This window comes from Amphibalanus amphitrite, unplaced genomic scaffold (assembly GCF_019059575.1).
Source record: "Amphibalanus amphitrite isolate SeventyFive unplaced genomic scaffold, NRLGWU_Aamphi_draft 000787F_arrow, whole genome shotgun sequence".
NCBI lineage: Eukaryota > Metazoa > Arthropoda > Thecostraca > Balanomorpha > Balanidae > Amphibalanus > Amphibalanus amphitrite.
This window is the reverse complement of record NW_024882281.1, coordinates 253,132-279,366: the sequence shown is the minus strand read 5'-3', so window position 1 is coordinate 279,366 and position 26,235 is coordinate 253,132. Positions and strand designations below refer to the sequence as shown.

General features: G+C 58.5%; 1 protein-coding gene across 5 annotated transcripts in view; it reads left to right on the top strand.

Moving 5' to 3' along the window:
* The window catches only part of LOC122366136 (teneurin-m-like), a 141,504-nt gene that overhangs the window by 15,284 nt on the left and 99,985 nt on the right, over positions 1-26,235 (top strand). For all 5 annotated transcript variants that reach the window (XM_043338004.1, XM_043338000.1, XM_043338003.1 and 2 more), the window contains exon 2: positions 14,531-14,662. In XM_043338004.1, coding sequence (XP_043193939.1) covers positions 14,531-14,662 — 132 coding nt within the window. The remainder of the gene's footprint in view (positions 1-14,530; positions 14,663-26,235) is intronic.

Sequence of the window (26,235 nt, the reverse complement as noted above, 5' to 3'; positions counted from 1 at the left end):
CCGTCCACTGACCCCAACGGCCCTTCCAATCCACGGCTCACGGGTCACGGGTTACAGGCCACGAGTCACGGTTCATGGGTGGCGGGGGCGGCGGTCGCCAGCCAAGGTCACTACTGACGTGACCCAGCCGTGGCGTGCCCCCGGCTGGCGTGAGCGGCAATCATTTCTGGCGTGGGCCGGCCGCGATTGGCGGCTCAGACGCGGATCGCCGGAATGGGGGTCGGCCGTGCCTCGTATACGGCGTAACGCCCATCTGTTTGGCGGCGCTGATTGGGTCCCGGCGCGGCCGTCAGCGTCTGGCGCAGACGGCGGCAGGACGGCCCGCAGGACACGGCAGACATCGGACAGGGCAGTCGGCACCCGTGCCAAATGTGACGCATTGCACTGACCTCATTCGTTGATTATTACATTGCGTTCTTCCGTGTAAAATAATTAAGCAAAAAGTCGGCGTGGCGCCGGCCGGATTCAAAGGGAAGTGGCTAATGAGAATTTCATATTCCAGGTTGGAGTGGCCGCTCGGTGGCGGCAGGAAGGCCGCACGCCAGGGCCATATCCCTGAGTGCCGGATGGCGGGCAGGGACGGCGGCATTGCATGCATTCGCTGGACCAGCCCCGTTCACGTGGAGCTGGATAAGGCAGCCCGAATGGCAGCTGGCTCAATTCTCCAATCGCGACAGTAGCTATACAAGGAGACCTTCTCCCGTGCCCGGAGATTGCCGGGAATTTCCTGTGCATCACCTTGACGAGTGGTTCTGCACTGCAGAGGGAGACATAGCAGATTCGGCAAAGCCGCCGGTCGGAGAGCATATTCATACCATGGTTCGCTTCCCACGCCGCCCACCGGCGCCCTCTACACGCCGCCTGGGGCTTTCACGAGAAACCGCACCAATATGCAGTGAGTGCGCAGTCAATCATTTATCGATGAAGCCATCTAGATGCCATCCCGTATCGATCGGTTACATCCCCGGCACAGTCTCCATTCCATTCGCTTCTTTCCCCTCGCCTTATCTGCGGTCGCTGCCGCGGCCGACATGGACCAGCGACGGCGCGCCCCGGCCGAGCGACGACCGTGACAGGCCGGCCGCGTCCCCCACTCGGCGCGGCACGGCGCCTCTTTTCAGCCTGTCCATTTCCATTTTTATGTTGAGATGGATCGGTGTCGACTGACGGGGGCGCGCTATATATCGGCTCCCGATTTCGGCCCGGTTTGATTAATCGGATGAGTATCGCGGCCGCTGTCGGCGTCGGCCTTCGTCTCGGTGAGTGTTCCGGACACCGCTCCGGACTCCGGGCGCCGCGGCCGGGGTCGATACCGGGCGGTGTAACACACTCCACAGCGATACGGATGGCTGCGAACAAACTGAAACGTTTGCGGACCGCGGCACGAAATGTGCCGTACACCAGCGACGCTGACGGGGCCGGTCAGCGGCGTCCTTGGCTGGCCTCGTGACATGACGTGACGTCGTTATTCCTGACCGTGGCGCTCAACTGCACGGATCGAAGTCATTAAAGGTCAGACTGATTAAAAAGTATGTCCAACCTCGGTCCAGACACGTTTGAATGAAACGTTACAGTTCCTGTAAGAGCCGTTAATGCAGACCCGCCAAAGTGGCCTTGGTCGTGCCGTCCCCTAACAAAATATACCGAACAATCCGGCTGTATATGTATCTAGGTATCACTGCGTCTTGTCTCGTCCTCTGCACCTCCGAGCGAACAGGCGGCGTCCATCATCGGGCGCCGTATGACTCAGTTGGTAGTGGTAACGTTACCGAGTACAGAGACCAGTTCATCTCACCCCGCCGCCCGTCATCTGTTAGCACGTCCTGTGAGGTGCGCCGTGTGATCGGTCCAGAGACGTGCCAGACCCGCGCGGCGCCGGCCGACCTCCCACCGAGCTGCGTCTGCGGGCCGCACCCGGCCGGGGGCGGCAGAGGCCGCGCCGCAGGGCCGTCCGTCGGGACCGGGCAGCCCGGCTGTGTTACAGTCATGGGTCACTGGCTGGGTGGTCCGTTCCCGGCCGGCCCTGCACCCGGCCGGCCGGAGGTGTCGTCAGTCGACTGCCGACGGACGGTCCGATACACACTGACCGTGCACGGCCGACCGGTGATCCGCACCAGTTTACTGCAGTGACACGCCGCATCAAAGCGGGCATTCCGGCGCGGCAGCGGCGCCTGACGCCCGGGGACGCCCGCCGTGGGCCAGCGGGCGGCCCGCCGACGGGCGCCGGTAAATATTTGGATGGCCGCGTATCTGCCTCCGTCCATAGACCACGGCACCGCGGCCGATCGGGGCTCGGTGACGGGACTACAGCCGCCGCCGCGGGCACGCCGCAGGACGCGATATCAGCTCATTAGCAGAACGACACATTCCGGGCGGCGCGTTCGACGGCTGCCGACACGACGCCCGAGCCGCGCCGGGCGCTCGGACAGCCACGCGCCGAGCGCGCCGCACGCGCTGCAGTCGGTGCCGCACGCGCCGTACCCGTCGCTGCAGCTGTTACCGGTCAGCTACTGATCAGTGGTGAGTCTGAAATTAACCACCGCCCCAGGCAGTCGTCGCCGAGTTGATCGGCGCAGCAGCGACTCAGTGGGGCTCGTTCCTGAGCCCCCTCTCCTTGACCCGGGGTGGGAGGGGGTGTGGGCCAGTTCAGAGGTCGCCGGAACACGCTGCGCTCGCCGGATGGTGTGCGAGTCAGCGGACTGACGGGACCGGACGTGCTGTGGTCGCCGGTGATCTGTGCGTCACGATCCCGCAGCCATCCGGGTGGTCACTGGACAGCCGCCTGTTCCTCTGAGGTCAGCGGGCGCCGCACAAAGTTCACAGTCCGCCGGAGCTCCCAGCCAGCCGCGCCGGCAAATAGCCTACGCAGCGCAGTCGGCTGCAAAAACGCCGAGCCGATCGGGGCCGCCGTGCATAGGGCACGGAGAACGACCGCTAACGGCCGGCCGACCGCTTCCGGCCCGGTGCGGTCTGCTCGTCTCGTCAGTGTTGGCCGCATCCCGCCGCGGAGCTGCAGCGCGAGCGACAACGGACGGCGCCGGACGGAGGGACGGACAGCGGCGAGCGGCTCAGATGGGCCAGGAGTCGAGCTCTGCCCGCCAGAGGAAGGCCAGCTGGTAGCTGAGGTGTCGGCGGAGGACGGCAGGACCAGAGACGGCGTACTGGACCATCGGCGGCCAGCAGGACGAGACACGGCGTGCTCGACTATCGGCGGCGGACTACAGGGATGCCGGCGCCGGCGCGGCGGGAGTCCCGCCAGACGAGCGCCGACAGCAGTGTTCGCCACGGGCCCCAAAATCCCCAGCCCAGCCCGGCCCGGGCCCATGGGTTCAGAGCCCGGCCCAGCCCGTAGCCCGCTCTTGGCAAATATTCCAAGCCCAGCCCGGCCCGGCCCGTCAAAAATAGCAATCTAGTTATTGTCTTAGTCTATTGCTATAATAAGCATGATTGATTACACTATTTTGAGAACAATTCAAATTGCATGAATATTAACATGGCAATCATGACCCCTTCTTTTCAATGAACATAATCATTTCAAGCACCTATGGCACAAATTTTAACAGTAACAGCAAGCACCTCAGTCAATTAGGTCATGATTACACACCTATAAAAAGTTTACATGATTATATTAACTACATTCTATGAGTAAAGTTATCTTGCAAGCTGATGTGTGTGAACATTATCATTCATAATTGGTGACTCTAATGCATACTTGAAGGAAGTATTTGCAACATACTCTATACTTCCCAGCACTTACCAGCAGAAAAAAAAGCTTGACTTATGGGAATTGATGAATCTGTCTGGGATCGACCTTGCTGTTAAATTCACTCCATAGATGCTGCAATATCAAAAGCCTGAGAAAGCATACAAAATAGGTGACACTAACTTTAGCACTGTCTTCCAAAAAAAGAGAAAATCCATCCATTTATCAGCAAAACTGACTTAATCTATTTTCAATTCATGCCCACGTGTCAACCGAATCTCTGTGGACAACTATCTGCTACTTTCCTTGCTATTTTATGTTAGGCTCTTTTCAAGATATGGATATCGCTAGCAGCGTAAGCAGAAAACATGGTAAGCTTGAAATGTCATTGGGTACTTTTGCGACTTTTATGCATCATCACCATCAATCGATAATGAGCGAACACTTCTTGATTGTCGCAGCTGCGGCAGGTAGCGATTCTGACCAATTGTATAATAAAACATATATGATCAAGTTTTTGTTTTGTTTTTGTTCGAGTTTTCAGACTTCGTGATTTAGGTTTTATTTTTTATTTGTTTATTTTTTTCACCTTGATACTTACTTAAAAAACGTATTTATTTGATATACTGTTGTGTATACTACCTAGATGCCGCCACATAAACATAGCGCCGCCGCCATGATTGCAAATTTTGTTGAGAAGGGGCTGGTTTGTTGTGATTTATTTTGACAAATTTATGGACATTTAAAGAAGCTTTCATCGCGAAATACTCTGTAGAGTTCCTCGTTACTTACAGTGTGTTTTGTGAGTATCCTTTTAAGGTTCTGTTCGTTAAAAAGCCGTCGGTGGAGGAAAAAAAGACTGTGTTGGAATTGTCTCACTATCACCATATATAAGTGTTAAACTTAATGTAGCCCTGTAGCCCATCATTGTTGAGTGGCTTCTTAGTTTTTGGAGTTGTAGTGCTAAGTAAGTTATTCTGATGACTACATTTTAACTTTTATTAACTAACTAATGATGCTAGAGATTCTCTGATCTTTTTGGTTGCGGAATTTTTATGAAAACCCTCCTATGTGTGACATGATGTGATATTGGATAATTCTCAAGATTCCCAAAATTCAATATCAAGTAGGTTTTCTTTCACATTGCTTAAATTTGGTTTAGTTTTGTATTTTCCCAGTGGGTTTTGTTTGCATCAGTTTCCAAATTTTCTTAAATTGACATTAGTCGCAAAACCCATAGTGCACAAAGCTCTTGGCCCGGCCCGTCCATAGCCCGTTGACTAATGATATTTGGGGGCCCGGCCCAGCCCGTAGCCCAGCCCGGCCCATGGCCCGTTGGGCTGGCCCGGCCCGTGGCGAACACTGGCCGACAGCCCTCTGACAGCCCTCTGACAGCCCTCTGACAGCCCTCTGACTGACAGCTGCCTGAGAGATGCACGACACGCGCCGCGCCTGGTTCCGCAGCCGTCTCACTTACCCGGCTGATACCGCCCGGTGAAAAGTTGGACGTAACTCGGAGAAAATTGAGCTGGCCAGTTCTCGGCTGGAGCCGTGCCGCGGCAGCTCCCCGGCCCAAATAGTCGTCGTCCGCGGTCGGAGATGATGAGTGGGGACCATCTCGGCGCGGTGAGGGAGCCGGGAGGCGCGGCGCGCCGCTACATTCCGCCCGTTTGTCGGTGACTGACTCACTCGTCTGCCGGCCGCCGGCCTGCACCGGCCGCCGCTGAAGGACGGCAGAGAGATACACTGGCCGCTGACAGCCAGCTGCACGCTCCGTGTCGCAGCACGTCGGCGGCGCTGTGTCGCAGCTGTCGGCGAGAGACGCGGCGGGGGGGGGGGGGCGTCTCGCGTCGTGACGGACATCATCCGCTACGCGACTGTCACCGTCTCTGTCTCCGTCGGCCGTCATGACGACAGGTGCCACGGCGCGGTCGGACCCTATGTCCACCCTCCACTGTCTACGGTCGACACGTGGACAGGTGCCTCAGTGCGGCTAGCCTGTCTGTCCGCACTCCACTGTTTATTGTGGACACGTTGCCCACTCTCCATTGTGGACAGCTGCTGCTGCGCGTCGGGCCGTCTGTCCACTGCTTATTGTGGACAGCTTGTCCACTTCCAACTGTGGACAGGTGCCACGGATCGGGCCGTCCAGCCGTCACAATGGAACGGCGCGGCGCCAGCGGCGGGCGGCCGCCGCCAAACGGCGATAAATTTCCGCCGTTAGCCGGCCGTCCAGTGTGGCCGGCCGCCGAATTTGTCCCTAATTACAGCTTACTTACCGGCAGGCGGCAACTCACGGCCGGCTCGCATGCACGGCCTGATGGATACGGTGGCGGCGAGGCGGCGCCGCAGCCGTCGGCGGCGTTCACTCAGTGGCACCGTAGTCATCCGTCTGCCGGCCAGGTGTCCCGGCGGCGGCGGCCGAGCGGGGTGTCATCGGTCCGGCGCCGCCGGCAGCGGACAGGCTGGCAGCACGCTATCGGCGCTCCTTCGGCGGGCTATATCGGCGCGGCGCCGACCGTATCGCCGGCCTGTCCCGGCGCGGCCGCCGCGGCTCTGCTGTGACCCGCCCCGTGTCGGCCGTCTGTCGGCGGTGGCGGCGCGATCCTTCGTCGCCGGACCGCGGGGCACCCGGCCTGCCCCGCCCTTATTAGAGCTCGGCGCGCGGCCGGCGGGGCTGGCCGGCGGGCGGGGTGGGGAGGCTGGGCGCGGCGCCTGTGGTTCCGTCGGTTCCGGTCGAGTGTTTGCGCTGACCGACTGCAGACGCTGATGGAGCGGCCCGGCCAACTAATGCAGGCACGCGAGGACGCCCGGTCGGCTCCCCAGGACCGGCGCAGTCCGGTGATTCCCGGCAACCGGCGGCATAGGCCCGCATCTCCACTTCTCCCCGGTAACCCCAATATAGCCCGATAGATCTCTGATGGGCTCACAATAACTTTGATCAATGATCACTTCCAGAAATCGTGATGCGACTTCAATCGGCCGGCGCCGGTTGATGGCTTCAATGGCTCTCGGTGATTCGCCGGCGCGCAGGTAGCTCGCCGCTCTCCGGATCATTTCCGAGAACTCCAATAAGCGGCGCCGGCCGCTCTGATGGCTGTGATCGTTCCGGGACGGTGGCTCGATTGGTCGCACGCCGCAGGTGATCAGCGCCCGGGGGTGGCGGGGCCTTCCATCAGAGTGCCACGCGGCCGGTCGGGTCAGGTCTTCTGGCCGCCCCCGCCGCTGTCCGACCGGACAGACACAAACACCGGCGAGTAGCCGTTAGCGCGCTGTTCGGGCGTTCGGCGCCGTGTTCGCGGAGCAGGAGCTGTCTGCCGCTGATGCGAGGGACACGGAGCGTGCAGAGACGAGAGGGGGCCGCCGCCGCGGGATCTGGAGGAGCGCCAGCGGCCCGCCCGCGCCGGTCACGGGAGGGGCACACATCCGGAACGCCGGCCGCGCCGCTCCGCCGGCGGCTGGTCTGCGGTCTCCTCCGCCCAGACGGCACAGAGCGGCTGCATGGTCAGCGGCTGCCCGTTATTGGTCGCAGACCGCCGCACCTGTGCCGCTCACTAACTCAGTGCCGCCGTAATGAACAAACTTCCCCGCTTACAGCAGCCAGAGTGCTACACCAGTTCACAGTCTCAACGGAGCTTATGCAAGGCCGCGCTAAACTCAGGAATGCATTAACTTGGCGTATTGCATGCAAATGTCAGTCGCCTGCCCGAAGCCGGCTCTAGTTTCCAGTGTAGCCCGCGGTGCTTCTGAAGGGCACCGCCGGCACTGGCTGTATAAACAGCCGCTAATGGGTGACAACACCGCCTCCGTGGATGTGGCGCCGTCTTCTGGAGGTCATCAGGGGCGAGCCGGTCCGGCCATTAGCGGGTGATAATATCCTCCTGCAGTGACCCGGGCGGCGGACTCAGATGAGGTCACACAGAGGACCGGCCGCTCAGGTGGCGGCGGTACTGTTAACAGAGCGCCGGGCGGTGGCGCAGACCAGCCTGTGCCGAGCTCCGAGCGGCCGTCCCGGGGCGCGCGGCGGCCGTCTCAAAACGCCGCCGTTCGCGTGCCACAAATATTTACAGTACCAGTCAGGCCAGCCGCCGGAGTCCGGCGAGTGTGACAACAGGGAATGAATGGCCACCAGTAGCGGCCAGAGAATGACTTCTGGCGTCTGGCTGAGAGTGAGGAGGGTGCGGCGGCCGGCCCCAGCCCGCGGCGCCCCTCCGCGTCCCCTCCGCGCCACTCGACGGCGGCCGTCCCTCTCCCGCGCCGCGCGGCTGAGAAAACAAGCTCGCGCCGCGCCCTCCGCGGTGCCGTGAGAACCACGCAGGCAAAAACGGCCGGCGCTTCACCTGTTCGCCGCCGATCTGCGGTAGCGGCGGCCGGCAGCGTCTGACGTCATCCGCCGGAGCTGCCAGCTTTTTACCCGCGCCGCCGGAGCGGCCGACCGTTTGGACGGTGCGAGCTGGCGCCAGTTTCCGAGCTGGCCGTCGCCGCCTGTCTGTCTGGGCCTGGACTTTGTGAGACACTGCCGCCGCCCGCCGGAGCTGTCACACCGGCTATTAAAGTAATTTCACAAGTTCGCCGGGATCAAAGTTACGCCGCACGCTCGCCATCTGGCCTACCAATGTGACCGTCGCGTCTGCGGCCGGAAGGGCGGCGGCGGCGGCTGCCGCTCAGGGGCTGTCTGCCGCCGACACTGCCGACGTCGTGTTGTGACACCGGCGGCGGCCCTGCGCTCGCCCGCTTTATCTGAGCAAAACAGGCGCCGACCGCCGCCAAAGGGTGCCCGCGTCCTAATTGACGGCACGCACAATGGCACGTTGAGGGTGCACCGCGCCCGGCATTGTGCCCCGCCGCCGCCGGCCGCGCACAAATGGCAACAATTTGTTGTTAGGCTCTCGGGGTGGCGCGCGCCACACGGCCAACTTCATGAATAAATTTACCGGGTGTTGCCTTCGGAACGGCCTGCGTCTGCCGACCGGCGAGCCGGCGCTCCTCTGCCAGTCGAGTCGTTTTCAAGCCGGCGCGGCGCGTGGTTTTCTGAATCCTCACATTCCCCGGAGTCCCTGGAATCCGCAGAGTCCTTTCAATGTTCGAGCTCACCGGCGCCGTCGCGAGGCAGACGGTGGGTGTTTTGACGCCACACCGTTAAACCAGAAAAATGGCTGCGCATGATAACGAGTCGAGCGCATGCGAGCCGGCGCGGGGCGCGGCGACTCCTACAGATCGGAACTGCGCCGGCCCGGTGCGACGTGCCGGCGCCGGAACCGGGCGATTTTTGACCGGACGCCGCCGCACGACACCGGCAAAACACGCGCCGCTGGAGTGTCGCAGCGAGCGCAAAACAACTCCGGCGGCGGCCAGCGGCGCCGTAAAAACGCCCGGCCACCGGAGATGCCACGCACGACCTCCGCCGAGACCGCGTCACGCCGGGCGGCTGCGAAAAACGGCCGCCGACGCCCTACCACCGACCGGTCGACTCGGGCAGAGCGCGCCGAGCGGACCGACCGACCGACCGACCGACCGGGGTATTATTCAAACAAACACCGGGGACGCGTCACGGCACGACGCGGGACGATATACTGCCGGACTGACGGCGCCCCCGCAAAAACCGCGACGCGCCGCCGACCGAGCGCCGGCGGCGCGGCTGGTCACGGCTCGGTCGGCCCGGAGACGGATGGCGACACGGAGCCACACCCAGTTGACGGCGCGCCGACCGGCGCCGCGCGCGGCACGCGGGAGCCGCGGCACGCATCGCCCGCCCGCCGCCCCACCGCGCCGCCCTCTGCTCCCCCGGCACACACCGCCCGTCCGCCCGCCCTCTGCTCGGCCGCGGCTCTTGCTGTGGGATTCTGCTCCTGCAGTCACCGCGGCCGCCGACCTCTCGACTCAGCCTGATGTCCTGGCTCAGCGGAAACTCGGCAATATGCAAATCCGTGATGCACTGTTCGCATTTGGAATAAAAATGGGCCGGCTTCAAAGATGCAAAATGTGACTTTGATATGAGACATCTTTCAGAATCCAACAGGTAGCTTTCTTATGATGTGTCGATAAAGGAGACAGGCGGTAGGGAGAATGTTCCTTGCATGGAGCTTTGATCTCCTAGATGCCCGCTGAATGACATATCTGTACAGGAAATAAATTATAAAATATATGTACGGACATTTGTACACCGCATTATATTGACAGTCCTATGCGTGATTTTCAATAAATACATAGCTTATGTGTGAGAAGACCTTGAAGTATGTACGTGCGCGTATGCGGAAACATCGCACATATTTCATTGTATCACACAGGCGTCACGCTACCCGTCACAGACTGTGTCCGCGTGCCCGGCTGAGGGTCCGGCGTGACAGCCTGTCTCCCGGCTCGGAGCGGCGCCGCGCGGCAGGGATTCCTGTCATACCGTGCTGACGGAGGCGTCACGCGCCCACAGCGGCCGGTGCTGGTCGGCGCTGTCGTGTCGTCGACTCGGCTCTCGACGCCGCAGCGAAGCCGGCGCCGTCTCGACGCCGCCGCGCCGGCGGGACTGCAGGACGGGCCGCGGCGGGCGGGACGACAGGGGCGCGCGGTGTCATCTGCCGTGTCGCCGCCGGCGGCGGGGGCGGCGGCGATGACGGATGTCGCGGCGGACGGCGCGGGGAGCGCGGCGGCCGCGCCCGAGCGTCGCCCATCGATCAGGGCTGACGACACGGCGCGGAGCTCTCCGCTTGGGGGCGGGCCGGCCGACAGATGCCCCGGAGACCCGACATGCCGACTGACGCCGGGCGCGTGAGAATGGACCGGCCGGCCAACCCCCAACTCAGCGCCGCCACTGGAAACGAACGGACGACAGACCACGGAGCGCCAGCCGCCGCCGGGGACCAAACCGGGGACACAGACCCTCGAGGGAGCGCAGTCTGCCGTCCGTCACCAGATGAAATTCACGGACAGGGATTTGAATGTCGTCCTGAAGTGGCCACCCGGTCTGTTCTGGCGATTGCCTGCAGTGTCTCGGAGCTCTGTGAATTCCCTCTCTGAAGTTTGGCTGGAGTTCTCCCGCCGCGAGGGAAGCTCTCGGAGCAGCACTCGGCCGCTGCCGGATGTTTTTGCAGAGAGAGAGAAAGAGAGAGAGAGAGAGAGAGAGAGAGAGAGAGAGAGAGAGAGAGAGAGAGAGAGAGAGAGAGAGAGAGAGAGAGAGAGAGAGCGGCGTTGAGGAGGATTCGTTACCGAGACGGAGACGCCGCGCCGTATCGCGGACGGAACGGTCCGAGCGTGAAATGGCGCGCGGCCGGCCGGCCGGACTGCATTCATACACGGTCCCGAGGGAGGGAGTCGCAAACGGACTTTTGGCCAAACGCCCAGCAAGGACCAGTCGCTCCACGAAATGTGTCGGTAAGCTTTTAAGTATATAGTTGAACAGCATAGTTACGTATGCATAGAAGAAATCACAATTTAAAACTTCCGACAAACACCTTTCTTGGCCGTTTATTCTTATACTCAAAATCGTGGACCATCTGACACAGAATTCATTGCATACCTACCCATCTTAACATGCTAAAAGACAAACTTATTTTATTATCATATAGAGACGTATACGACGCGATAGTCACGCACCATTCCACAATCCACATATGACATACCTACCTATGTTGCACATGTTTCGGCAGTGTCCACCTCACACCCTTGGATGACAAAGGTCCTATAAAGACGGGACTCCTATTATGTCCCCTGGTCACCGATCATCTCGCCCTGGTCACCGATCATCTCGCCCGACGATCACCTCCGCCTCCCCCGCTGTTATTCTCTGCCCGCTGCTATACCTCGCCTCTCCCCTCGGTGGCCGGTAGGCTCATCTTCCAGACGTTTTCCTTTTTTCTTCAACGGCCGGTCTTTATTACCGGCAGTTTGGTACAATCGGACAAATTGAGACATGCCACCCCTGCCCGCTGTCCACTCGGAACCAGCCTGAGAAAACAAACTGCTCCTCCAGAAGGACGTGAGCTGGCGCCAAGAAACTAGCCAACAATTATTGCCAGTAGACACATTTCCTGATGATTATTTTTTCTTCCAATGCTTTTTATCTATTGCAATAATTTTCGTTTCTTTTTCACCAGTATCATCTCTGACGATCCTCTTTACATTATTTCCAGCAGCCACATTGTCTACAAGCAGCCTGCAGCCTTCCCTTTGGGAGGTTTGTTTTGCCGAGATTCGGCGGCGAAAAATTAGACATCAAGGGCTATTTGCATTCACATCAAGCGGAGCCTTTGCATACGGCTGAGGGCGGTCGGCGGGGAGCGCCTGGCCGGTCGGATAAGCAGGGCGGCGCAGAGCAACACCGGCATACAGCGGCTGGCAGCACGAGGCGCGCGACACACACAGCAGATTAAAGGCCAACTGCCGAGCGAAGGTCGCGCTGCAGCAGATTGCTTTGATTCCATCCACTCTGATGTGATGTTGACCGATTCTGATTGCAATAGAGCAAACATCGAATGGTAATCATCCACTTCGTTGACTTAATTTCGCTTCTGCAATTCATTTGATGGTTCAAACAGACGCCAGCACTAGCAGCATGCTAAAGGCATGCATATAGCTCAACTCATATCCTCGTAATCAGGTGCTAAAGAAGTGGATCCAACATTCGTATACCTGCCTACGTGGTGCACTAGCGACGCTGCTATCGGTAGGTAAGGAAATTTTGATAGTGTTTTGCCTCACACTTCTTCAGTCCGCTATTAATTCGCAGTGTGCTATTGATTAATGCCTGCTCTTATCTCATTAAACAGCCTTTGGTTATACCATTAGGCGGGTCCGCCGGTGGGCTTCTTGCATCCATTACTCAGCATTATTATCTATTCAGCGGGCATGATTCGGCAGTGCAGTGAGCGGGCCTGCCGGCTCAGCGGCGACGGGCGCACAAATTACAATGATTCGTCGTCGGGAGGGGACGCGGAGACAGCGCTCAATCGGCGGAGCAGACCGCCTTTTTGTGCGAGACACGTTCAAAGGAGACAGCGCCGTCTGTGACGAGGTGGAGAGGTGTATCTCTGCAATCAAGTCGAGTGACTTCTATACGAGGACACTGTACGTCTCACATCCACTTGTCTTTTATAGGAAAATAATGTAAAACATCTCTGTCCTAGCAGACACACACTGGCCCACATAAGTACAATCCACAGCAGAAGTAATGTGCGGTTTCAGTCATGGGTATGTTCTGCTTCTGAAGCTTAGGAACGATTGGCCAGACTACAATGAAACTTTGAATGTAGCTTATATGTATCGTCACCCTTGCAGCTGCAACTTAAGCTATTGACATCTTCATTTCGATCACTCCGCATTAAACAATCGCCAGTCAAAGCCAACCGTTGAGATTGAGCCCACCCTACATTACTTTAGCGGTGGGCTGTACATCATATAAATACATTTTAAATCAATTTAATTACAATACCTACTTCCATATCTTATTGCAGTGGTATCAATATAGCCGACCACAAAACAAACCCCATACTCCGGTCGACAAAGTTGACGTTGCCGGGCGCTACCTCCAATGGTTGTCGTTTTTGGAATCAGAGTCGACGACTGGCCACTGATGATCAGTGCCGGTCTGATTTAACCCGGCAGGCGGTGGGCCTACCAGCCACCTTCCACGCGGTGGGGGGGGGGCACTTTTTTGCCCCCCCCCCCGTATCTCCGAAACTACTGGACGGATCCGGAAAATTCAAACGGCGTTCGATAGCCCTGTCAAATTTGTCGAGGGAAACCAAATTTTATTGACCTCGGGGTCACCGATGACGTCACAGGTCAGGTCAAAGATAAAATGTTTCACCGTTCACAGGGCTTCTAGGGAAAGCGCTATAACACCGAGTAAAACGCATTTTGTCGAAAATCAGCGATAAGGCGTCAGTTGTCTAGTACATATGTTGCTATTAGAGGTCACTGGTCATACCAGGTCAGGTCACAGGTCAGGTCACCAAAGGTCACCAAGGGTCACCACATGAGCCCAACTTTACTAAGGTTATGTGATGCGTGTTTTATGGCCAGTTTTTCATTTCCAACTCAATGGTGTTGGTTATAAGACCATTAGGTACGGTTGAGGTCACTTTCTGGTGGAGGTCAGGTCAAGGTCAGGTCAAAAAAGGTCAAATTTCAAAGTTGATATTTTTGCATAAAATGGGTATCGATTCGATGCAGCTCGTCACGGGGAGTCTAATGGTGGTCTTTGTTTTGCGCTACGAGGTCTAGAATTGCTAAAAATTGAGTTTGAAAATGTGACGTCATCAATTTTGAACAGTTTTTTCGCTATAACTTGGCTAAAAAAACGAGGTATCGATCTCAAATTTGGTATGTAGATAGAAGGCGGTAGGGACTATCACATATATTCCGGTTTTTTTCGAAATTCAAAATTTTTTGGATTTTTTGGCTATTATATTCAAAAAATCTATTTTTTGATTTTTGGGGGTCAAAATCCAAAAAAATCGAAAAACCGAAATAGCAGTTTTGTAGCCCTTTTGATTCCACACCTTTTATGTCAAAAACATTTTTCTGTATCTCTAAAGCTGTAGGCCTGACAGCTCTTCCCGCGAAACCTTTTTTTGGGTCGAAAATGGCAAAAATGACGTCACACTTACGTCATTAGCGGCCAACCTATCATAGCCTTTGGAAAAATTTTTGGTCACCATGTGCGCTATAGCTGCTCCCGGGAGGGTACTGATAGTTTGGTGACGATCGGCGCAGCGGTTCTCGAGATATATCGAAAAAAGTAAAGGGGGGGGGGGCAAAAAAATGCCCCCCCACCGCCTGGAAGGTTAACATGTAACTGCAACTGGTCACTGACAATCGGTGCTGCTGTTTCAGACATGTACGAGTACGCAGAGGCGGCGCCGCACGGGTACGCCCGGCCGACCGGCCACGGCCTCGGTCACGACCACAACTTGGAGAAGTTCGTGGCGCGGACGCCCACCGGCTCCGTCTATATCCCATCATCAGGTCAGTGTCAGTGCCGGTGTCGGTGTCAGTGTCAGTGTCAGTGTCAGTGTCAGTGTCAATGTTATTTAGTGTCAGCGCCAAGGGAGGGAGATGCAGAAGGGGTCAGCTCAGTCAACCTGGACCGCTACTGAGTCTGTGTCTGCTAAACCGCAATCCAAGTGAAACAAAGTTTATCGCATCAGAAAGTGCAGTAACGTCTGGGAGAAGAAGCTGTTCGTTTTTAGCGGTTTCAGTTCAACATTCACCTTCCAATTCCACTCAGACATTGGTTCGGCCCGACCATTTTCTCGGTCACACCGCCTCCATTCGGCGTTATTTGATCGTCCCCGATCTGGGCTGACCCCGTTCGGCCTCCCGACTCCGACCGCGGCCTCTGATGGTAGTCCGATCTGAGGTGGCCGTGTCTCCGCCGGGCCGTTACCAGTCCCGATCCGGTGAAATACCGGCCGGTCGCCGACCTGGGGCACGGCCCGGCGCCCCAGAGGTCACCGCTCGTGACCCGCGCCGGGGAGCGCGGCGCGTTTTACAGGCCACCGCCGTCTGATGATGATTAATGCATGTGCAGTGCATACGGTAGGCGCCGGGTAGCCCGGGTAGACTCCGTTAGTCTGTTCATCTCTGCGCACGCAGCTCCCGTCACTGCTCCGTCCCGCAGTGATTTATTCACATACCACTGGCAGATCAACAAACTACACAGAACAGACTACACAGATGTCTGCGGACGCATTCATTTATACATAATTTATGTCCTGTCTGTAGCGTAAAAAGTTCGGGTGGAGTTTCCAAACTAGAATTGATACTCCACCTTCTGTGACGCCAATTGAGCACCTCATATAGCACTTGAAACTTTGAGTCACGAATACTCTTCTTCTTCCCATCACACCCTTCAAGAATTCACAGCAACGATATCAATACTACTAAATCAGCGGGGGAGCGGGATCGAACCAGCCCGCTGCCAATCGAACCAGCGAGCTGGCGCCTCAGCCGCCCTCACTCCCACCGCCGGCGGCCGCATCGGAAGCCTATATCGAAACGGAACGCTCTCCGCCGACGAGCCGACCGCGCCCACTGTTATCCCGCTGCCGGAGAACGCGCTCATGTGCCATAAATTGTGCGCGCCGCGCCGCGATGTTATCGTGCTGGTCGGATCGCCGGCCGCCCGGCGCCGGTCGGTATGGACTCAGCGCGTGTCGGCGGACCGATAGGAGACCGCTTTATGGGCCGGCCGCGAGCTGACCGCTGCCCACCGAGACGGTATCGGCGCCCGGTGCTGGCAGCGCCGCCGACCCGCCGATCGGACCGATCGGGTCGGCTGATCGGCGGCCCGGTCCGCGCGGGGCGGTGGCCGACCTCGGTCGACAGGGCGCTGAACGGGAAAGATATCGAGGCCTCGCCCTTACTGGAGACCCGGCCCGGGGCCGATTCATATTCCAGCTCACGTCGGGGCCATTCGGAGCGTTCATCAGCTAATTGCACCGATAGCCTGCACGTAACGGTAACTTCTGAGCGGCAGGATTGACAACTTCCACGAAATAACTTGCTCGGAATGGCCGCGGTAGCGCGGTCTACGTCTCCATTTGCCGGCGCCATACGTCCCCGTATCTGACGGCCGCGCTGCCGCAGCCGGGGTCAGTCAAACCACAGGCCGGCCCGGAACCACATCCCGCGGCCGCAGCCACATCCCGGCCGCAGCCTCAGGCCAGTTCGACCACATCCCGCCACAGCTGCCACAGCCTTGGCTCGGTCACTACACCGCTCCATCCTGGGTGCGGCTCCGTCTCGGCTCCCCTCGGGCTCTATGCTGTCCCACTCTGTCACAACTCAGACTACAGTCACAGCGGGGATAAATGTTGCTGAGATAGAAGCGCTCTCGGGCTGGCAGCACGACCGGTGAGGTCCGTCCGACTCCGGCTCGACCTGTGGGCTCCTGACGGTGGCGGCGTAGCGGAGACGGATCGCAGCTCCCGCGGCCGGCCGTCGGAGACAAACGGGCGCCGGCGGCCGGCGGCGGTCGGCTGCCACCCCACCTGTCAGCGTCAGCCGGCTGCCGGGCCGCCGTCCATCCACTGACCCTCCGCCGTGCCGCCGTCCGTCGCACGGGTCCTACGCGAGGCTGGACCACCGTCCATCCACCGTCCATCCACCGGTCCTCCGCCGGGCCGGGCCACCGTCCATCCACTGCACCGGTCCTCCGCCGGGCCGTGCCACCGTCCATCCACTGCACCGGTCCTCCGCCGTGCCGTGCCACCGTCCATCCACTGCACCGGTCCTCCGCCGGGCCGCCGGACGTCGTACTGTGCTGGGCGCGGCCGCCTGCCGGGGAGCGGCTCAATGGCAGGATTGTGCGGATCAGCCGGCAGGCGTCCCCCGGGCCGGCGCGCCGGGGACCGAGCGGCGCTCGGCAGGAGGGCGCGCGGGCCATGATCGGGCCGCTGGCGCCAGGTTTAGCGATTGTTGTTGTTTAACGTGTCGGAATAGTCTCCTAAGAGTGATTACATGTGTTCATCTGACGCTGACGCCGCAGCGCCGTGCGTGGCACAAAAACAGACGGGCTGGCCAACAAAGAGAGCGGAGGACGAGGATGAGGGGGCGGCTCAGGGGAGGGAGGGGGCGGACTGTCACCGCCAGCCCCCGAGACGCCGCGCTCTAATTGACCGGTCGCCCGGCTGCGGCCGCGCGCCGCCGTTTACCGGCTGAATAGAGAGCGCCTTTGTCGACGGGCTCCAGTGTTTAGCGCGCTCTCGTCTGAGAGGCTACTCGGCTGAATGCGGCCTGCACAGGATCAGTAGCGGCCGCTGAATGGGCCACTGGCTGCGGTCGGCGGCGGCGACACGTAATTCGGTCCGGGACGGCGTGTAGAGCTCCCGGGGACCGTTCCGTGGAACCGACCCACTCTAATGACTGCACGGCCGGTAATCATAACACACCGACGGCTGCCTGCCTACACGGCGGCAGCGTTGGAGATGTAAACAGAATGGTTGCCCCACTCGACAGCTTACGCGGTTCACTGAGTTCCTGTGTTTCGAATGTGTCATTCTAGCTTAGTTGTGCGTCGGCGAGTGGGCCTGAATTAGTACTGTTTCGTTAGCGACAGAGACACGTGGAGGGACGGAAGAAGGGCGACGTTGTTCATGGGCGGAAGCCGCCTGCTGGCCATGTGTGGACGGGGTGAGAGGCGGCAGTGAGGCAGAGAGGGCGCAGGCGAGAGGACGGGTCCGTGTGTGGTGTTGGTGGCGTTGGAATGGAAATAGAAGACTAGACCAACTCGGACTTTTGTCGGAAATACCACAAGCTATTTCGGCATTTTTCTGGTTCAAGCGGTGAGAAGATGCCAGGTGAGAGCTCTGAGCCTGGTGACGGAGGCACCGGAAGAGCAGTGATGGAGGCGACGCCGGCGTTCGACGCCAGAACCATTCCGGAATTTGACGGAACTGGGAACGTCGTGGAATGGCTGGAGCAGGCTGCTCTCCTGTGCGAGCTACGCGCGGTATCGTTGATGGCGGTGCTGCCGACTCGGCTGCGCGGTGGTGCTTTCGCGGTGTGGTCGCGAATGCCTCCGGAGACTCGCCATCACCTGTCCAGTGTGAAGGCCAAGCTACTGAGGGCCTTCGCCATGGACCCATTCACAGCACAGGCCGAGATGACCAGACGCCACCTTCGTCCCGGAGAAACAGCAGACGTCTATCTGGCGGCGCTGCAGCAGCTCGCTGAGCTGATGGGTGGTCTCCCCGAAAGGGCCATCGCGATCGTCTTCGTCAACGGACTGCCGGAGACTGTGCAGGCCTCGGTCCGTGACGGGCTCGGGGAGAGCTTCACGCTGGAGTATGTCCTGGACCGGGCGAGAGCAGTGCTCTCCAGGGCGACGGTCACTGCGGCGGGGCCGGCGGCGGCGGCGGCAGCGGAGACGGCGGCGGGCGGCCCGTCGCCCCATCACAGTGACATCTCAAGGTCGGCTCGCCGGCCGGGTCCGATCCGCTGCTGGACCTGTGGCCGGCTGGGTCATGTCGCCCGGATGTGCCCAAACGGCTGCGGCGGGGGAGCTGCATCAGCGCAAGCGTCTCCTCCGCCGCCCACCGCGCCGGCAGCAGAGCGCCGGTGATCATCATGCTACTCAACGGACGGCCGTGTCACGCGCTGGTGGACACGGGCTGCGAGGAAACCGTGGTGTTTGTTGGGTGTTTGAACAACTGGGATCAATGTGAGATAAATATGACGGCGGTGAATGGTAGTGCGGTGCGATGCTGTGGGAGGGCAGATGTGAGTCTGGAAGCACAAGGCCGCCGAGCTGCGGTACGTGCTGTAGTGGTAGCGGAAAGGCTGATGGGTGTCGATGTGTTGCTGGGAATGACCGGATTGGAGGCGCTGGGCGGTGTGTTTGTTCGGGCAGGAGAGGTGCGACTCGGGGGCGGCGGTGTGACGAGAGAAGAGCGATCGGGGTGTGCCGGTGTTAGGGCCGAGTCGAGTGGTATGTCTGTCGCTGTGGTTCAGGCGCGCGGCCCGGGGCTCGGGGACGGCAGTGTGACGGGAGAGGAGCGCTCGGAATATGCAGGTGTTCGGCCTGAATCGAGTGGTTCATCTGCCGCTGTGGTTAAGGCGCGCGGTCCGGGGGACAGACAGATCGAGACGGCGGACTTTCTGGCAAAGTTCAGTGCAGGGAAGTGGACAGTGTGGTGGAAGTGGGCCAACGGCAAGGAGCCCGTGAGGCTCGCAAATACTGTGCCGCAGTATCGCGTGCCGGCCGAGGCGCAGGGACAGTTCGATGACGAATTGCAGTTGTGGATAGATGAAGGTTGGCTGCAGCCATACGACGAACGAGAGCACGGACCGGTGCGCGGTTTGATCCCGCTCATGGTGGCGATTCAGGAGTCCAAGAACAAGGTCAGACCGGTGCTCGACTACAGAGAGTTAAATGAGCATCTGGTGCCCCATACGGCTGAAGCCGATGTTTGCCGTGACCAGCTCCGCAAGTGGCGCCGTCATGGAGCCAATGTTGCTGTGATTGATCTGAAAAAGGCCTTTCTGCAGCTACACGTGGCTCCAGAGCTGTGGCCATTCCAGACAGTGATTGTTGGTGGCCAGAGATATGCTTTGACGCGCGTCGGGTTCGGTCTGTGCATTGCAAGTGACGTCATGCGAGCAGTGGTCAGGGAGGTATTAGATCAGGACCCCGATATGGCAAAGGCTGTGCTACCCTACGCTGATGACCTGCTGGTGAACGAGACGTATGTCTCGTCCCAGCAGGTAGCGCAGCATTTTGCCAGGTACGGACTGGAGTGCAAGCCGCCGGAGCGCGTGACAAATGAAGCGGGAGCGAGAATGCTGGGACTGCGCGTGAAACAGGGCTTCGACGGCGCACTGCGATGGACGCGGGACGACGTGACACCGTCAAAGCCACCTGAGGTGTTGACCAGGCGCGCGGTCTTCGCTTGGGCAGGTCAGCTGACGTCACACATGCCTGTTGCCGGGTGGCTGCGACCAGCCGCTGCCTGGCTAAAAAGGACGGCGAACAAAGCGAGTGACGACTGGGACTCACCGATCGGTGACAATGACTTGCTCAAACAGGTCACTGACGTGGCCCGGCGGGTGACGGAGCGCGACCCAGCACGGGGACAGTGGTGCGTCTCCGGCGAATCTGTCACCGTGTGGACTGACGCCAGTGCTATCGCCCGCGGCGTGGTCCTAAGTGACCCTGACACGGGCGAGGTGATCGAAGACGCCGCGTGGCTGCGCACCGAGGTGGACACCGACATGCACATCAACTTGTCTGAGCTAGATGCTGCGTTGAACGGTGTCAACATGGCCGTGGCGTGGGGTTTCAGACGGCTGAACCTGCGCACGGACTCCGTGACCGTTCAGCGCTGGCTTACCGACGCGCTGACAGGCCGAGCCAGGCTACGCACCAAGGCGCAGTCTGAAATGCTGATACGGCGGAGGGTGGCAGTGTTCATGCAGCTGGTGACGGAGTACGGTCTTGCCGTGTCGGTAGAACTTGTGCCGTCAGCGAATAACCGAGCCGATGAACTGACAAGAGTGCCAGGGGAGTGGCTGAAGGTCAAACCGCCAGAGGCCGTGGGCGTGGTGGCCGCCGTGAGGACAGCGCGTGCAGAGGACATACAGGCGGTGCATGAGAGCGTGGGCCACCAGGGGGTGCGCCGTACTTGGTGGTACGCGCGCCGAGAGCTGGGCAGCGGGGCCGTGACGAAGTCGGCGGTCCGGGCGGTCGTCAAATCGTGCCAGGTGTGTGCGTCCATCGATCCTGCCCCGTCGCGGTGGAAGCACGGCACCCTGGAGGTCGACCGTACCTGGGAGCGGCTGGCGATGGACGTCACACATTTTCGTGGCAAGACCTACCTGACCGTGATCGACTGCGGACCATCGCGGTACGCAATGTGGCGCGAGATTCGCCGCTCTGACGGCAGCGAGATCGTCGGGCAGCTAGAAAGCATCTTTTTAGAGCGAGGGGCGCCGGCCGAGCTTTTGATGGATAACGCGACGGAGTTCAAAGGACGAGAGTTGAAGGCGTTCGCGGCGCGATGGGACGTGAACTTGAGGTACCGCGCAGCATATGAGCCTGGCGGGAATGGTATCATCGAGCGCCACCACCGCACCATCAAAGTGATGGCCACCCGTCAGGGCTGCACCGTGCCGGAGGCTGTGCATCGTTATAATGTCACGCCCAAGGACGGCTGTGATATCGCGTCGGCCCCCGTACACGGCGTGTACCGTCAGGCTGGTAGGGACTTGTGTGTACAATCACATGGAGGCACATCTGTTCCTACTGCCCGCCAGCCTGGCGTATTTCAGCTCGGAGACGCGGTGTGGATTCGGAAACGGGGTGATCGGTGCACCGCGGTGTCCAGGGAAGGCACGGTCACTAAAATCGTCTCACCGCAGACGATAGAGGTGGACGGTGTGCCGTGGCACGTCCGAAACGTGCGGCATCGTCTGGTCGATGACGCGACAGTGATTGCGACAGAGGACGAGCACGGGCAGATGGACGGACGAGCACGGGCAGATGGACAATGACGTCCCTTGTCCGGTTCCGACCGTCCGGGCGCCCGGGCGGCTGGCCATTGAGGCCCCGGCGACGGCCCCGACGGTCGCGCCGACTAACGACCCTGCCGGGGACCAGCAGACTGAGACGGGAGGTGACGTGAAACTGGAAACGGACACCGAAGGCCAAGGTTCGGCTTTGGAAAATGAAAGGCCAAGTGACCGCAGGGATGAGGCTGAGGGACCGGCGGAAGGTGGGGGTGGACCGTGTAACGATAGTGAGACACTGAGAAGGAGTGCGCGCTGGAGACGGGCGACACAGCTGTACGGTGACCCCATCCCGAGCGAGACGGTTGAGTGAATGTGTTCCTTTAGGAACAGGGGGGAATGTGTTTCGAATGTGTCATTCTAGCTTAGTTGTGCGTCGGCGAGTGGGCCTGAATTAGTACTGTTTCGTTAGCGACAGAGACACGTGGAGGGACGGAAGAAGGGCGACGTTGTTCATGGGCGGAAGCCGCCTGCTGGCCATGTGTGGACGGGGTGAGAGGCGGCAGTGAGGCAGAGAGGGCGCAGGCGAGAGGACGGGTCCGTGTGTGGTGTTGGTGGCGTTGGAATGGAAATAGAAGACTAGACCAACTCGGACTTTTGTCGGAAATACCACAGTTCCCGATCAAACGAATTGCAGGCGGAGATTGCCGGCTCTCCCCGCGGTGGCCAAACAGCCCTGCTTGGCCTAGCTGGACTTTCCACCACAACCAACGGCGGCTGACCTGTGCCGGTCTGTCCCATCTGTGTGATGGTCTGTGCCCGGCCTGTCCCGTCTGTCCAGTAGTCTGTGTCCGATCTGTCCATTCTGTCCAGTAGTCTCTGTCCGGTCTGCCCGTCTGCCCAGTAGTTTGTGCCCGGCCTGTCCCGTCTGTCCAGTAGTCTGCGCTCGGTCTGTCCCATCTGTCTAGCAGTCTGTGTCTCAGCTGTCACGTCTGTCCAGTAGTCTCTGTCCGATCTGTCCCGTCTGTCCAGTAGTCTGCGCCCGGTCTGTTCCGTCTATCCAGTAGTCTGTGCCCGGTCTGTTCCGTCTGTCGTCCAGTCTGTCTCTGTCCGGTCTTGTCCCGTCTGTCCGGTAGTCTGCGCCCGGTCCGCTACTGGTTCAGTTCGTTCGATCTGTCGCGGCTTCAAAAGCAGCCGTGTTTACGGTACGCCCGCGGCTGACGGCTGTAGCCAATCAGATCTGTCTTTTCTTGCCTATCATTATTGTCACATTTAGCTCAGCCAATCATAGCCGATCTGCGCCGGTGACAGCCAGTTCAGTGTGGTCCGTCCAGCTATCACCATCTGAATGGTCTCTCAATAGATGCATCTTGAATGGTCATCTCAGTTTGAGTAGCTGATTCAACTGGCCAGCGTGTGTAAGTACTTCCCAAACTCTGCGCCTCCCCCATCACCTCCCCTCCTCCCCACCTGTCCCTCCAATGATGCGTTATCCACCCGCACCCCGGCCCATTCGGAAGCCAAGCTGTCGTAAAGTGACCGGTGGCCGCCCCCGTGTGTGTATTAGTAATGGGTGGACAGTGACGGCGGCGGCCGGTGCCGGGCAGGTGCTCGGAGGGCGTCCATCTCAGCGCCCCCGCCCCCGCCCCTCCGCCGGGGCGGGCCGGCTGGGCAGTAAAGTTTTGATTAGATCTGGCCATCGGTGGCGGGAATGATCGTCAATGGCGCACCAAGGTAGAATGGGAGAGGAGGATAGGATAGAGGAGGACGGCAGGTGACAAAGATGGGCAGCAGGGCGCAGAAAAAATAAATAGGTACAGGGGAAATGAGAAGCCATGTTTTTTATATAAAAAAAGACTGCTTGATATTTGTCCATAAAACCAGATAAAACGACGAGTGTTTATCTCGCTGCTGAACCAGCAGAATCACCTGGCCTTCCCCTTGGTCACCGTTATCGCTGCGTCACTGACCCCTCCCCCTCCGTTCCGCCTCCATCCCTCCCACACCGGCCCATGAGCCGAGTCACCCATCCCACGGCCTGGGTCTGACCTTGACCGTGAGCTATCGCCGGGCGGAACGGGGCCTGTCCGGCTCCCACGCGCCCCAGCCGCGGCCACCGACCCCAGCGACACATTCACAGACGGTCACCGGACGGCAGTCACAGACAGCTCGGCACAGCGCCGGGTCACCCCGAGATTCAGTGGAGGTCACCACAGGTCAACGATTCTTTAACCATGATCTCTCGGTCTTGGATCATGGATTGAATGAACGATCATGGATAATGGAGTCTCGCGGAAGGGACAAACTGTTTTACCATTGTGTCTTTTGCCCATCAGGTATTGCAAATGTGCATTGTGCAGTCCGTATTCAGACGTAAAAGTTCTTGAAAAAGGATGCCAGGCAGTCCTTACGAAGCACAGCCTAGTGTCACATGGCCACGACTAAATGCAAATTAAGCCCCAATGAAATGGCCCTGCCGAGGCTCACCTCCCACGCCAATGGGCGCCCGGTTCCGGTCCGGGGCTTACGCCGACAGTGCAGCCGGGGCGCCGAGACGAGATGATGGGCCCTGCCGGAGAAAGGCTCCCAGCCACGCGGCCCGGAATGACCGCGCCGGCTCCAAACGAATGGCCACCACATTAACGTTATGCCATACCCTAAAGGGTAATGAAACGTCAAACAGATGCCGATCACTCAGCAGTCTGGGCAGAGGCCGTGATTCTGAGGTGACCGTCTGCTGACGGGATACCTAAGTGATAACATAAAGGGAATTTCACCGATCGAACATATGCCGATCGATGATTTTAGCAGCTCAGGATGATTCAATGTGACAAGTTTATCGTTTTTGCCATTGCCTACAATCAATCAAACGGCTCTAATTGCTTTCTATGACGATTATGCTATTTGCAATTCGTTCTTAAAGGGACCATCCCACCTTAACATTAGTTTTGAGTTGAGATAGCCAAGTTTGCGGCCAGGCTCAGAAACCACCATTTATCCTGGTCGCAACCCCCGCAGCTTTATGGTGTTCAAGAAATTTCTTCCCTTTACTTGCAGGGTGGGACCAGCTTAGTCCCTATCTCTTAACCATTAGCGGTTTGTTGATGACGTCAGCAGTCATTTCAACGCCCGCCATTCCTTGAACCCGAGTTTTGCTGACCTTGAGCTCCCTTTTATATCAACGTGAAATCCGTCGTCGGCGCTGAGAAAGCCTATTGCTTTTCATTGTAATTTGAATATTAGAAGATACCCACCACTGGAACTTGGACTGATATTATACCAAGGCCGAAGATGATCAAGGTGCCTGCTATATCTGGAGCTTGGTGTTTTTTTTAATTTTTTTTTTTGGACGTGCACGTGTATTACAGGAGAGAGCACACACCCACACTGACAGACGGCACATCGGGGGGCAAGATCTGGCGGCGGGGCAGCCACTCAGCGTTACACAGCCCGCGGCGAACACAGCTCACCCCACTGAACGTGATACCGAGACACACAGCACGCCAGTCGGCGGGGAGGGGTGGATAGCGGCGCACAAGGAATAATTACACTTCGCCAGGACCTAATGCAGTCGGAGAATCAGTGAACAACAGCCGACGGACACTCCCGCGTCAGCAGTGTGGAAAGGAGCCGGTCCTTCCATCAGGGTCCGGGGCTCTGATCGGGGGAGGGCAGAGCGCCGCCCGGGCGGTAGACGGCCGCGAATCGGTGATTGGTGTACGAATACAGTGCACGCAAAGTCGATACGGTGCATAACACAAACAATGGCCTATATAATGATAATCATGCTACAAATGGCACGCCTGGTGTTCAACTTCAACATGGAATGAAAAACAAAATATCAAAGCAAACTGGATATGGTACTGCAAGTTTAAGTCCAAAGAAATTTGAAGAGCTGACAATTGACATTAATTCTTTTCCCGCAAGGTTTCCATAGGAGATCACACCATGAAGAAATATTTTTGATGTTAACAGTTGAAAGGGGATTGATCTTCCAGTTTTGACGAAAGACACTGCTGACTGTCCTTCATGGAAAAGGATGTCGGCATAAGGTGCAATTGTGCTTGTGAAGTGGTTATAACTGGTCTTTTCACAGTGTTAAATTAAATGTACCATTGCAGCCAAGTGTGTTATCATGTAAGGTAAAATCAAAACTACAATGTTGGTTTTACGAGCATTGAGAAGGCTGGTAGGCATTAGCGTCGCCACGGGGGGGCAAGCGGGGCAGCTTGCCCCCCCAACCTCGGACCGGGCACCCGCTGAGATCGATACAGATCCGATAAGATTTTGGAGTCGGGAAAAAATGGGGGTACCTTTCTGAGAATGTCTGTGAGGTCAGACTCGGTTGGAGCGTGCAGTTTAAACCAGAGTCTGACTCGCAGTCGCCAAAATCTTGAAGACTCCGAGTCCAGACTCGGAAATGTCAATGCTGTGATTCATTCCATGTTCCTAGTTCGTTCTTTATTACATTTTATAGCTGATTTTCATAAGTTTTGGAGTGCTGACACAATTTTCGTTCAAAGCGTGAAACGAAATCTTCGAGGCCTTTCTCAACTCTTTTTTTTTTAATTTTGTCTGAACCTTTTGATGGG